Genomic DNA, 14643 nt, shown 5'->3' with positions numbered 1-14643 from the left:
ATTTCTGAAAAATCCTTAAGGACATCACTGAATTCATGGACTCATTTCTCAAAAAAATAGGTTGAATTAATCAAAAATTTAGGATTTCCACGAAAAAAATGGTAAAGAATATATGAATGAATTCTAGAAGGAAACAGGGGTAATGCATAAACTTATGTTTCTTATGCTCCATAGAATTTTTGAAAAATGAATACATAAGAGCAACACATGGCATAATAGTAAGATCAATCAAGCTTGTAGCATTACCTGGCTCCTGGTAAAACCATTTTTGTATTGATTCCTGCTATTTTTCTCAGATCCTGTACGGTCTGATGTTAACTATTTAAAGTTTCTATATCTTAAATATTTTGTCAGTACCAGCCCTACAAACGGAAATTTGTCAAACAATAATTTAAAAATACTTTAAAACAAACCAGTTACGATGTTATTTTTTTATTTGAAAGTGCTGAAGTTAAGTAACATATTATACGACTGAGCTAAAAATGTTTTTCATGTTCACGAAAAATAAATTGATTCCTAGTAACAATGAGTTCTTGAGGAATTCTTTTACAGATTTTTCCAGAAATTAATGAGAGCTTTCTTCATGGATCTCTTCAGATATTTATTCAGAGATAGATGCTTTAAGGAATTCCTCTAGAATTCCATACAAAAAAATCCACGGGTTATACAGATGTTTTCTGCGTTTTTTGGGTGGTGCTGTGGCTAGCATGACGTTCAAACATAAATTTCAAACACGAAGAGATCGTCGGTCGGCGGGATTCGAACGCACGGCACTCAGCATGGTCTTATGAGTAGCCTCGCGTTTACCGCTACTGGTATATGGGCCCCTTTCTGTTCGGTCTCTGTAGATTACTGTTGGGTGTCTTTTTTACAATTAAATCTTTAAAGTTCTTGTTCTTATGAAATGAGGTCATTACCACCCTTGCTATTGCCTACAACATATAGCTTTACGCTAGTAACTGGCGTATTGTAGAAATTCATCTCCATCGGCCTCGGGCATGTTCCTTCCAATAATACCGAACGTTTGGGATGTGTAGGTCATCTTCCACTGCGTCCATGCAATCGCTGAACACTACGTAGTGTAGCTAATTTTCAAAACATATTTTTTTTCAACATTCACACAAAGTGTCCAGCCCACTGAAGCCTGTCGCATTTTACGCTTCTATGTACACTTGATTATATTGTGATTGACGCTACTACGCCATCCGTGTCTTTCTAAATCCTTAAAAAGCTTCCATAGTAAGGCTCAGAAAACGGCGACTAACACATTTTTATTTTTTTATGTTCATCGTTATTTTGTACTGTAAATATTTGTGAGATTTACTCTATGTCCTGGAAAGTTGAGACTTTCTATTATTTAAAAAGACCCTCAATTGCACTATGATTCGTACCCACCACTACGGCTCAATTTATCGAATTTAGTCATTCATAAAAATAAGTAGTAACTGTTATGTCATCTACTCCTGCATAATAATCCTTCTGTCTTAACCGAACTTCACCGTCACATTACATGCAGTTATTGTGCAACGTCATGTGGTGAGACAGCTTTCCCCATGAAGACACTGACGGATGATTAAATGTCCTAGATGGGTACTGGCTTGATTTAGTATCTGCCATTTCCACTTAGTCACCACCTTGTGCAGTGTTGCTGTATCCTCCCTCTTCCAGGCTGTGCGAAGCCTGAAGGGATGAAAGCTATTTATAATCCTGGTGTGCAAATGGATCGGATTGCACACCATGCCACGCCAAACCGTAACGTGTGTTCGCTATTGGTGAATATACATTTACAGATAGGACGTGGAATTTTGGCTTGGTAGTTCCCACATCTCTGACCTGACTCGACCACCAACTGCCTCTGATCATTGAACGATGAATAATCGATATTTACAATTACAAAGATTCATTATTCACTTTATTCTTTCGCTGTATCTCTCTCCCTCCCTTTCGTCGCCGTTGACGAATCTCACTTTAGGTGATAACCTTTCCTGAACCTGCCCGATTGCCCGCGAGAGGTGAAACGCGAAACACGCGAGGACACACGTAGAGGCAGAACCCTATATTCTTTCATCCTGGACCGGGCGAGGACGACGTATAATGCTGCTCTGTCCCGTCGCCAATTCGAACTTGTTCATTAGTCGAAATCGAACAACGGCGTCGGCAGCAGCAGAATTGGAACGCGGGTTCCTTCTTGGCTACGCAATCAACACAATAGGAGAAAAACATTGTCATCCCAGTAGCCATTGCGTCGCAACCAATCATCGTAGTAGGCATTCGTAAGCTAGGTCAGGTGTACAACGCAGCGGACGTATAGAGTACAGAATGTGCTGAGTAGGCGGGTGGCGGTGTGGAGTGATAAGCGTTCGCGATAAGAATCGAATGATAAGGCGTGACTAAGCGCCAGTAGTAATCGATACAATCTGTAACGGCTCGCCAAAACAATTGTTAAGTCTGATTTGCGGGAGCGTCTCAGACTTTGGTCAGTTGTCGAAAGAGCGCGATTGCGTGGAATTTTTGGATCCGGATATCAGCCGAAGTTCAGTAGCAACAGCGATGCCCTCCTGCAGTGGATTAATGTAAGAATCATGAATGAATGAACTCACAACTTGATACGACCACAATCTAATAAAATTTACTGTTTCATTCCTCGAATTTCCCCTTTGATAGCGATGTGATCAAATACCCGAGGGCCCTGTTCCGGACGGTGTTTGTGATAGCGAACAATATTTACTGCGTTCCAACGTATCTGGTATGGATGTTTTTACTGCTGCCCTTGAAGAAAATCCACGAGAACTACTACTACAAAATTGAGGGAATTCTGTTCCACTGGCTGCTGGCGAACGTATCCATGTGGTCCACAACGGCCGGATATGATTGTACGTTCTATTGGTGCGTAAGTAATTAGGTCCTGCACACTAACTTTATATTTTTTGTAGTGGTGGAAATGGGTGACGACATTGGGCCGGCGTTGGACGAGCGGACACTGGTCATTGCAAATCACCAAAGTACGTCGGATGTGCCACTGTTGATGGCGGCGTTCAATGTGAAGAAAGGGGTTCTACCGAATATTATGTGGATCATGGACCGTATGTTCAAGTATACCAATTTCGGAGCGGTCAGTTTACTTCATCAGGATTTCTTTATTGCATCGGTAAGTACTAAAAATTATTTAGGAAAATCTCACCCCATAATAAATGTATTTGTAGACTGTAACCATGATCTACTAGAAAATTCTCGGGAAAATGACTCATTGTATTAAGGATCAGAATCCGTCGTCAATTTAAGAATTATCAAAAGCAATTTTTACGTTCAACATCATGAAAGTTTACATGAAAATTTGTTCACTGTACTCTATTTTCCAACCGAAACACAGTGAACACATGTTCGTCGAATAAATTTCTGTTTTGAATAGAAAAACTGCTGTTGATGTTTCGATAATGACGATGATAACGATGACGGATCCTTGACCGTTAAGGAAATCGGAAGGATTCGGTGGTCTCCTGCTTACTTCGCAGCAGATCATGCGTTCACTCCTCAGCCTTGTCTCTCATATAACCTAACGATTATCAAACATATCTAGTGGCGATAACCTTCCCACAATTTATTTCTCATATGAGATATTTTACACTAGGGGGGTGCATTTATGTCTAAGGAAAAAATCATTACTTCTAAACATTTTTACAATTGAAATTCAATGCCCTCTAAGGCCTATGAAAGAGGTTAAAGAATGCTCTGCAACTGTCTTAAGTAGACATCCAACTTATCCTGTGTTCCAAGGCTGTCGCAAAGAAGTAGCTAGAACAGCTTTCGACTGATAGAAAATGCGTCAATTTTGATCGAGAGCTAAAGATTAAAATCAGTGCGACTTGCTCAATGCCATTGTTGAATGTACAAAGGAAAATGTCGGAGAAGTGTTTCTATTGACAATGATTTTTTCTCGTTCGTAAAATGAACAATTTCAGTAGGCCAGTAAAAAACAGAAGAAATCTGTAGAAAAAATGTTAAGTTATAAGCTGTGAAAATAGGGGTGGTATTTATGTAGTTCTTGAGGCTGATTACGTACACGACACGAGTACTTATTGCACATATTCGCATAACTATTCCATGTAGGGGAATACTATCAATTCATAATTTAGTTTTCCAGGTGTCATAGGGTGACTTGTATTTTCGGCAGCTTTATTCTCTTCGTCATAGGTGTTTTTATAAAATTCGCATCAATACATTTAGTTTATTAGCGCATCTTACTGCTAAACTTTGTAAGATTTGGCCGAAAAGCACCCCTATGATGAAGAGAAAAGATCCTCTAAAAATCCTTAGGATAACTGGAAAATTTCCATGAATTATTCATAGAGGAATTCGTGAAAGAATCCGGTGGGCAAGAGTTCTTGTCATGATAGAATTCACGATTGATTTCTGGATATATTTTTGATGAGTCTAAGGTAGCGAATTATCAGAAAATTTCAATGCAAATATTTAGGAAAGAAATCTTTGAGTGAGAAATCCTTAAAACATTACGGTATCATATGACGGAATCATAAACATAATTCTTGTAAGGATTCCTTAAATGATTATTTGTGCTTTAACGCTTAAATAAAATTGTAGCAAATTTAAAAATTAAAAAAGCAGTTTTCTCCTTTCAAACCGACGAATTGTAGAAAATAAAACACGCAACTGTTTAATTTGGCAAATAAAAGAGCTGTGTCTTTTTGTGTTCTTAAATTTGTCGATATTAAAAGAGAAAACTGCTTTTCTAGTTCTGACATTTGCTCCATTTTTACTTGGGTGACACTATCTTTCCCGGGAGCGGGCATAAAGGACATTTGGTATAACGGTCATTTCGCATAACAGACATTTGGCATCATTCAATATATTTTCTGTACATACTTAAATTGAAGATTTTTGCATTTTATTACCGTTTTATTTTAGTAACAGCTGAATCTGTTTTATAATAATTTATTTATTCTTTTCTCCGGCAAGCCGTTGATGAAGGACAACAAATGCGGTCTGGGCTTTAGCTAGACTGGGTTTTATGAATCTTTTCGCTTGCTTGAATGTATCCGTGGCGTTCCAATTGGATTCTAACATGGACATTTCCCATTTTTTCAGATTCATCCTGAGAGTGGTGCACTCAGGAACACCACAGAACGGTTCAGGGCCAACAAAGCTCGAAGCTGCACAAGAATGCCCTTAGTCCTCTATGGTTTTATCCGGTGATTCTCCCATCGGTTTTTCTAAAATACATTCGGGAAGAAGGTTTTTTGGGCGTTTCTCCAGTAATTCTAAGAGACTTCTTAAAGAAGTTTTCAAAAAAATTTTCAAACATTCATTCTATGCATTTCTTAAAAAAAAAATGAAATTTTACACAAAACTGAGAAATTGTTGAAAAAAACTGAAAACAATTTGTGAGTATCAACAATTTGCGATTATCCGGAGTATCGATTTTTTTTCACCCCGGATACCTAATCGAATCACTACAAGAAAAATTTAAATCTGTGATAAAAGAACTAAAGTATTATCTTTTTTCGTTGTTTTATTTATGTGATCGAATGGCGTAGCAGAATTTATTTCTAGGAACATTTAGGGTCTTGAGAAGAAAACAATTGTTTCGACCAGCATACACAAAAAAACCCTTCTTCTTACTTACGTCCAAAACGTCCCTGTTGCCAAATAAACAAATTTTCTTCAAGAACAGGCATACTTTGAAAGAAGGGACATAATTCTAGTTATGCCAAATGGCTTTATGCTAAATGACCCGCTCCCGTCCAAAACTGCTAAACCATTCATATTGTATATTACAATACAATACTTAATTATCTCAAATTTATGCATAAAACTAAAAAACAAGGATATCAAAAATCATACTCCGGATCAGAGGCGTCGCGTGGCCTAGTTATCAACCTGTGCACTTCTGAATAAGTGTCATTTTATTTTTACCATTATTAGGTATACCATGAATTCAAACTATTTTTAAAGTCAGTAAAAATGTATTTGAACACGAAGGTTAGTAATCACTGATACCTTCGTGTTCAAATATAATATTCTTCTAGTCTTTCAGTTGATTCAAAACGTTTAAGATGACATCTGCAGATGCAATGGCGGATGTTTGAAGCTATCAAAAATGATTGAGAATTTGTTTTTTCTTATTTTTTATACGAAATGCTATTTTGAAATTGAAAATATTCTATAGATATAGACACTTTACTCTTTTGCTATTAAACTAATTAATCAAACATATTTCACAGTTTTATTTTTAAGATTATCATTACGTAATAGTAGCATTTCTAACTGTAAGTCGTTTTGTTTCTATTCGCCCCAATCCTTTTGTTCACCCCGGTTTATGATATCTTTGTTTATAATTTGTAAAAGATCAGTTTCATCGTGTACTCAATGCACGCATCATGAAAAATCGCTTTTAAAACACAGCACAAACATGAAGATGCTGGCGATGACGGAGGGCGCGACCGCACTTTTGAGTTAATTTTCTGGTTGGCATTTGATTGACCATCGTAAGTACCACCGCGCTAATACTGTATGTAAAAAGCTAGTTTTTACCAGTAAACAAAAACAACATACTACTGAGTGTCAACTTGAATACCGTCAGCCGTCTGAAAAATCACGCCTGCATTTCAAACTTCAAGCGTGGTGATGCTGTAAGCGCGAAGGCCAAAAGAGAGCAAGCAAAATGGATCAGATTCTCTCTCGTGGATTGATTTCTCTCCTTTCTTCTCATCCGCACGCTCTCACTGATCGATGCAGCAAAACTGTGCACCGGCCAAAGTTGACGCTTTGGCTACTTACACACTATCATTTATAGTTCAAAAAGCTTTCTACCACATATATAGGATTGCGTGTACGATACAAAGCAACGCGTTTACCGATGAGAGTGCACGCGTTGGTTCTAACCTGAGAGAGGAGACAGCTCACTGACAACTGGCTTGTTTTCTTGCCTTCTTTGATTTCTTCCTTCCATGTTTGGTTTGTGCACAATGATTCGGAGAGAACAAGCTGTGTCATAATTATTTTCACATAAGGGGGGTCTGTAGCCTTGAGGTTACGCTTTCGCTTCATAAGCGGAAGGTCATGGATTCGATTCCCAGCCCCTCCACAAAAAAAACCGTCCAGCCACCAGAAGACGCCTCACGGAGGACCGTGCTTTGGGGAGCACATCCATCCTCCGTCAGTATCAGATGGTGACTGAGACAAACTGACCCTCTTCGCAGGCAGCTAGCCTCACTAACAACAGAACTCTCTCCTACATGCTCGGTGTGAGAGTAAAAGAGTAGGAGAGAGTGAAAATAAGATGTAAATATAGATAAGTTGAAAATAGATCTGTATCGGTAAAGAAGAAGCTACAGATCAACTGATTCCGGCACAGTAGTGGCCACAAGCACAGAGTGCCTTAAAAAAAAAAAAAAACTATTTCAATCGCATCCAGTTATAGTTTGGCAAAATTTTGACGATTTCTCACGCTCTGCCCTTCGAATGTGCGGTTTTCCAGTGACAGTTGATGACAGGTTCCCTTGACTTTTGGGAGCTCGCAATCTAAGCCAGCTGTCTCCTCTGGCATAAACTGTCGCACAGCATACATCGCGCTGAGCTTGTAGAGAATATTAGGTCTGAGATCGCGCGTCGCACGAAACAGCTTATGCATTCAATTTGCTTAGCAAAACTTTAATAATTGATAGGTGCAAAATTGCGTTGCAAGCTATCAGCAATAGCAATAATTGAAATGGGCCTTATTTTGTTAAAAGAATTTTTAAATTAAACTTCAAAAGCAGTACATATTTTAGGTGGTTAGGATGAACCAGTTGCCACCTGTGCAGTGCACATGTTGCACATGTGGACGCGACGCCTCTGCTCCGGATAATCGACTTTAAAATTCTGGATAATCTAGTCCCCGGATAATCGAGTCTCTGGATAATCGAGTCCGACCTGTGTTTCTAAAGTGAATCTTAGGGAAATTTATGTTAAAACTTATGTAAGTTCTTTAGTCACCCTTAATTAATGAATAAGAATTTTTAGAAAAATTTTAGGAAATTTGAGATGATTTTCTAGAAAATGACTAAAATATTTGATAAACATTGAATAACAAAGGGAAAAAAAACAAGGTCTCTGGATAATATCCTGCAGGATTTTGTGAGGGAACTTCTGAAAAAACATCGTACGAAATTCACAAAATAGTGTATAAGAATGATCGGAGGATTCCTGAAAAAAGCTGGTTTTAACCGGCGTGAAACCTTAAATGATCTTTTGATTATTCCATAGTTTTTTTTTAAATGTTTGGAAGAATTCCAGTAAGTAATGAAACATGTCGAATTTAAGGAATTATCTGAAATGTTCTTTTAATAGATTCACTCGAATAACCCCTCGTGGAAATTTTGGACCAATTCTTTAGAATAACCGTAGATAAAATTGCGTAGAAATTCTTGTCGGGTTTCTTGAAAAAAAAAAGTCCTTGGACTAAGGCGGGTTTTCTTGGATGAAATTCTGTGGAAATCTTTGTAAAATTTCTGAAGAATTCGATAGATAAGTTAGTGTAAAACTATCAGAAGAAAGACTTTAGAAAATTGTTCAAAGTAATCCCTGAGAAAATTTTTGGAGGTAGTAACGTTGAAGTTGGAGGCTTCCTTAGCCGAGGGGTTAGAGTCCGCGGCTACAAAGCAAAGCCTTGCTGAAGGTGTCTGGGTTCAATGCCCGGTCGGTCCAGGATCTTTTCGTAATGGAAATTTCCTTGACTTCGCTGGGCATATAGTATAATCGTACCTGCCACACGATATACGAATGCGAAAATTGCAACTTTGGCAAAGAAAGCTCTCAGTTAATAACTGTGGAAGTGCTCATAAGAACACTAAGCTGGGAAGCAGGCTCTGTCCCAGTGATGATGTAATGCCAATAAGAAAAGGAAGAACGTTGAAGTGCTCAAGGGTTTCCTGAAGAAAATTATGGAGAAATTCCTTTGAGCATCTTTCGGAAAATAGCTGAAAGAATTGGTAGAGGGACTTCTTGACAAATTTCTGAAGAGAACCCTGTAGGTATTATTTTCTGAAAGTATTCCGAATGAAAACTCTGGAAAAAACACTAGGATAATTTCTGGAGGTTGTTGCATCAGAATTCACTGCAAGCAAGATAAAGAAAAAAAACTTTAGAGACCATTTTGGTTAAAAAAGAGACTTAAAAGACCCTTCATCAAAAATAGAGAATTTCTAGAGACTTACATTAAAATAGAGACATCTAAAAATAAACCTGCTATCAGCCTAAGATTTGTGAATTAGACAGTTCCTTAAACAAAAAAAAACTGTAGTGTTCAACGGTGCTCTCCCTAGATAAGTGCCATAGGGTAAGAATCAAGCTCTCTCAAAATTTCTACTCGATTGGTTACTCCACCAGCTGGCGCATTGAACTCGAAGATTGTATGGGGTATTCGATTCAAATATATTGAAAATTGACCCTATGTCACTGTTTCATTCCATCACTAGTTGATCGCATTCTATGGAGCCCAGAGTGAAAAATATATTGTACAACAGCTATTGCATGAGCCTAAAAAATCTTCGTCAAACAGTTCAAACACCAACTTTATTAGTTTTGTCATGATGCAACCTTCTACAATATTGTTCGCTATGGTATCAAGTAGTGTTTTTGACATTCTGGGTTCAATAGAAAGCGATCATCAGTTTTCCTGAACCAAACAGCTGATGATGTACTGTTTCCCATATGTTTAAGCTGGAAATCCCATATTAACTTCAATCCAAATGGGGCAGCTTAAATTTCCAGGAAATTTCTCTTTTACCCTAAGGAATAATTCTGAGGGATGCCCCGTGGAATAATACAATTTCATTTTTCATCCATACTGAGTTGGGCCAGTTCAATCTGAATCCTTTATTGATCAAATAGGGGCAATGGGGGCAATATGAACATACGGGGAAATATGAGCCACCCCGGTTTTGACCTCAAAAACAGTGTTTTAATGTTTAGTGTCATTATGATCTGCTAAAGAATGCCTCAAACAGCCACCACAATAAAACCGTAAGATTGTTCGTTATGTATCTTTAAAAAATAACCCGCTAGAATCAATAATTGCAAGCAATTTTCTTTCCAATAATGTACTCTTCACTATTAACTCTTCTCTATACTGTTTTAAATAAAAAGCATTCGATTGAATGAGGTTGGTGACCACGTAGAAAAATATGGTTTTCAAAAAAGTTTCTGAAATAATTTGCAAGTTGATGTTAACATTAATTATCGACATAACATGGAAGATAACATTTTATAGTACAAGTCACTTGCATTTAAACCATATTTTTTTTCTGTTTTTCTATGCATTCCATGACGTTTTCCTTAGGCGGCCCATATTGCCCCGATCACCCCTATATAAATATTAAAACATTCAATCATGTTTTGGTAAGCTGATAAATTTTATACCCCTGATTATTCCAGGGTTTCAGATATTTTTGCAGGTCACCCTGTCGAAAGATTTTAAAAGTTTCCCAGAATAGAAAAAAATGAAACAGCTATGGTTTTAATAAATCTTCGAGCTGTTTAGTAGAATACCTATAAGTAGATGAAAAAACCGAATTTAGTACTATACCATTTAATTCCACTAGAGTTTGTATCCTTTGACAGATACAGTCGAAGCTTGTTATAACGACATCGCAAGGGACCGTCGTAACAAGGAATTGTCACTATAAAGAATAGTTATAACATCAAAATATTTTTCAAGGGGCCGAAAAATGTCGCTATAGAGATCTTTTGTCACTATAAAAGTTGTCGTTATAACGAGCTTCGACTGTACGCGTATTTCGACCTCAACTTTAAGGCCGTCTTCAGTGTCGTGTACTAGACTCAACTTCGAGTCTAGTACACGACACTGAAGATGGCCTTAAAGTTGAGGTCGAAATAGGGGGACACGGGGCAGTATGGACACCCTAAGGAATTTGCCTATTTTGACTGTAAAAACATGAATATTATACTGTTTTTTATGTGCAGTATGCTTTTTAAAGTTCTTGAGCAGTTGTTAAACATGGTTACATAATCAGGAAAAAAATATTTTGTTTTCAAAAAATGGTTTAAAAAAAGCTTATATTTGGTAGTCGCCATCAAGCTAGCGGGGCAAAGTGGACACGGGGCAGTATGGACACCTTAATGTTTATAGGAAATTGTCCTGCGATCGTTCTCAAAACCTCGAAAAATGAAGTACATATTCAGTAAACCATAGTGACAGGTCACTATGCCACTGAAAACATGATTAAAACCAATTTACGACATTTTTCGTAGAGATGCTTTCAATATTGGTTAGTTTTAATCAAGAATTGACAATTTTCAACCGATTTGTGGTTCCACGTCATAATTATTGCATTGAATGCTAAATATTTTTGGATAATTTTGTGTTTGAAGTTATATTTCTTCCTCTTTGAAGTGCCAGATCTACTTTGCCACCCGGTGTCCATATTGCCCCAACAGTATAAGAAATTTCCATATAAGTTTTTCAATGTCTCAAAGTACCAAAAAATAATCTACTATATTTTTGAATATAGCATAAATAATTGAAGATTCAATCAAGAGCTACATTATCGGTCAACTTGCAGTCATTTGCCTCTGAAACCTTATTTAGTGAGGTGTGAATGTTATAATTTTCGAACCAAATAAAATCATGCTCAATTTCTCGATTTAAAATCAATGTTTTAAACATTTTTTCTGAAATTTTAGTGGATAGTTTACGCTTCCGATAGGCAACTGAAATATTGTTTGCATTGAAAGTGTAAAAGTATTCGCCTATGCAAAGATGCAGGGGGTGTCCATTCTGCCCCGGGTGTCTATACTGCCCCCGGTGCCCCTACGCGTATCTGTCAAAGGATACAAACTCTAGTGGAATTAAATGGTATAGTACCAAATTCGGTTTTTTCATCTACTAATCTATGGTTTATCAAATGCATTGCTCACCGATACTTTCAAAAAAAAAGATTAAAAAATCGATCAAGCTTAAAGTTTGTAGTACTTTTTATTGATGGTTAGAATTAACAACTATTATGTCTCTGAGAACGTCTTGCTAACATACAATATATTTCATGAAAATACAAAAAAAAAATCATATCTGATCATATGAATGCTCCCTTGCCATATCCATTTCCAAAAACAGGGCAAATCAAATCGAGAGAAATCACTGGTGCAATTGAAATCGCACCTCAAAAAATCCTACATTCCACGCAAGCGAAAGTGGATGGTGCTTTTTCCGGAGGGTGGTTTCCTCCGCAAAAGGAAGGAAGTTAGTCAAAGGTAATAATTTGTTACAATACTATCGTGTAACTTACTAACGCAATCGCTCGATTCAGATTTGCCGAGAAGAACAATTTGCCAGTATTACACCACGTGACGGTCCCGCGGGTAGGGGCCATGAAAGCGATCGTAGATGTTCTCGGTTCACCGGATTCGCCTTGCCGGGATGAGGAAAAGATGTTGAACAGCAACGACTATGTCGAGAGCACAATAGCAACCGTTACCGATGAATTCAACCGTAGTTTGACGACTGCCGGATTCACAAACGTAGATCACCACCAGCAGCAACCAAAGCAGAACGATGTCATTAACAACAGCAGTAGCACCTTTATCAATAGTGAAGCAATAAGTACCGATGACTGTGGTAAGTAAAGAAGTTGAGGCTGAAGGATTGTTCATGAAGGGTAACATTTCTATTTTGACCATCGTAGATAGTTTTAAGGATTCACCACTCACCAAGCTGAACGGCAAACTGAACGACTGTTTAGAATACATTCTGGACATTACCATCGGGTATCCCAATGGGAAGCCACTAGATTTACCAAATATCGTGCACGGCCTTAGAAATCCGTGTCAGACTTATTTATTCTATAGGTTATACCGTAGTTCTGAGGTAAGCATTTCCGACAGTGCATGTTTGGGGTGATGTTGAAATGATCGGGAGTTTTTGCATTTAAGGTTCCTCGGGATAGCGAATCTCTTACCCAGTGGCTGTATGACCGATTTATCGAAAAGGAGAAACTCCTCGATGAATTCTACCGGACTGGAATGTTCCCGTGCGGCTCGTCGTCGATGTTGCCGACCGTGATACAGCAGGATCTGCTTCGATTCCTTCTCATCCATCTATTCTTCATTACCTCCACCTACGTCCATTACCAATTGATACTGATGCTTATCAATTACTCGAATGTTATGTACGTGTATCTACTTAGCGATAGCTAAGCTCCGTCGACGAGCGGCTGATGTTGCGATGAGGTGAGTGAGAATCATTTAAGCACATTAACAAAGACTAAAGACAGGTTTAGTAGATATTTATGAACATGCCGAGAACGAACGCACGATTCCAGGTTTTCAGGAGTGCTCAAAAGAGTGGCACATTATGTTTAAAAATAGCACTGGTAAGAAGCAGCAAGTAATCTTATGAAAATGAAGACGACATCGTAACAACATTCACAAACGGCAGCAGATTAATTAATCAAACTAGTTCATATATTGTCCTATTTTTTGGATTCCTTAGAAACTTTCTTTTACGTCCGATCAAAAAGCATAAAATTGCCCAAACTCCTGTTAGCGGAAATGATTTTCCAAATTGTATAAAAAAAAAACTATATATTTAATGTGTGTGTTGCCAACAATCGTTTTTACAAAAGCTGACAAACTTTAATAAACCAAATTGCTGAAAACACAGAGTATCATTGATAGCGTTGAGAACGGTTCAAACAAATCGAATAAAACTGAATTGTAAATGATAAACAAAACAAAACTGTATTAAATGATAAATTACAATAAAAAGAAAAACAAGCAAACAAACAATGCATTACACAAAACGATTTAAAACAAGAAAGATGGTAGACATTAAGGACACTGAAACCAAACAGGCAGTTTTACACACAAATCCAATAAATGAATTGTATAAAGAGACGTTTGCTATGGTACTGATTTCCCTAATCATAGAAGTTTTCATTCTTAAATCTTTCGTCTAAGTTGTAAATACAGTTATATTCTCTACAATCACTTGAGTTAACAATCAGATGATCGGAACGATTTGAAACAGACCTGTGCCCAAGTCTGTGAAATGAAGTGGAACGCGACTCTCTTTGTAGTAGTTGAGAATCGAGGGAAAGGGTGGAAGTGAATGTCAGTGGCTGTGTATGTATGTGTGCGTAAATGAGAATGATTTGGCTTACTATTGTTTTAGGATCTAGTGATTTTGTTTGCAACCTGCTAAAGTAAATGTAGCACAAACTGGGTTTGTAAGAGGTATAACTACAAGTCGGGAAAAGATGGCTGGAACTGAACCGATTATGATCTTGCTTTTATGGACTGTCGCCACGGTAATTGTTTGATCGCTTGGTGGGATTGAAAGGCAGTGATCGATCACTTAAAAAAAAAACAATCTAACCGAAAAAAAAATGAAAGCAGTAAAAAATGTTCTTTTTTCCAGTTTTGCTTCTGAAAAGTGAGAATTTATTGGAAAAATAAAATGTCATTTCATTGTAGCGTTTAACGTATATTCTATACTGTGATGGTTGAGAAATTCCCTGTTTTTTTCGCAAGAAACACTCAGTTTTCATCAGAAGTGACGGAAAAAAGTGATAATCTGGAGGTGGAAGCAGCACCTCGACGATTGATACTAAATGCAAATGCTGTAAGAGT

General features: G+C 37.5%; 1 protein-coding gene across 2 annotated transcripts in view; it reads left to right on the top strand.

Moving 5' to 3' along the window:
* LOC5567858 (acyl-CoA:lysophosphatidylglycerol acyltransferase 1) overlaps positions 1 to 14369 on the top strand; it is a 61112-nt gene extending 46743 nt beyond the window's left edge. For both annotated transcript variants that reach the window (XM_001651845.2, XM_021849417.1), the window contains exons 2-8: positions 1973 to 2573; positions 2665 to 2873; positions 2934 to 3148; positions 12131 to 12267; positions 12324 to 12631; positions 12699 to 12880; positions 12946 to 14369. In XM_001651845.2, the coding sequence (XP_001651895.1) occupies positions 2551 to 2573; positions 2665 to 2873; positions 2934 to 3148; positions 12131 to 12267; positions 12324 to 12631; positions 12699 to 12880; positions 12946 to 13209 (1338 nt within the window). In that variant the 5' untranslated portion in view covers positions 1973 to 2550 and the 3' untranslated portion in view covers positions 13210 to 14369. The remainder of the gene's footprint in view (positions 1 to 1972; positions 2574 to 2664; positions 2874 to 2933; positions 3149 to 12130; positions 12268 to 12323; positions 12632 to 12698; positions 12881 to 12945) is intronic.
* Positions 14370 to 14643: the final 274 nt, after the last annotated feature.

Source organism: Aedes aegypti, chromosome 3 (assembly GCF_002204515.2).
Source record: "Aedes aegypti strain LVP_AGWG chromosome 3, AaegL5.0 Primary Assembly, whole genome shotgun sequence".
In the NCBI taxonomy this organism is placed as follows: domain Eukaryota; kingdom Metazoa; phylum Arthropoda; class Insecta; order Diptera; family Culicidae; genus Aedes; species Aedes aegypti.
This window is presented reverse-complemented; position numbering and strand designations above follow the sequence as displayed.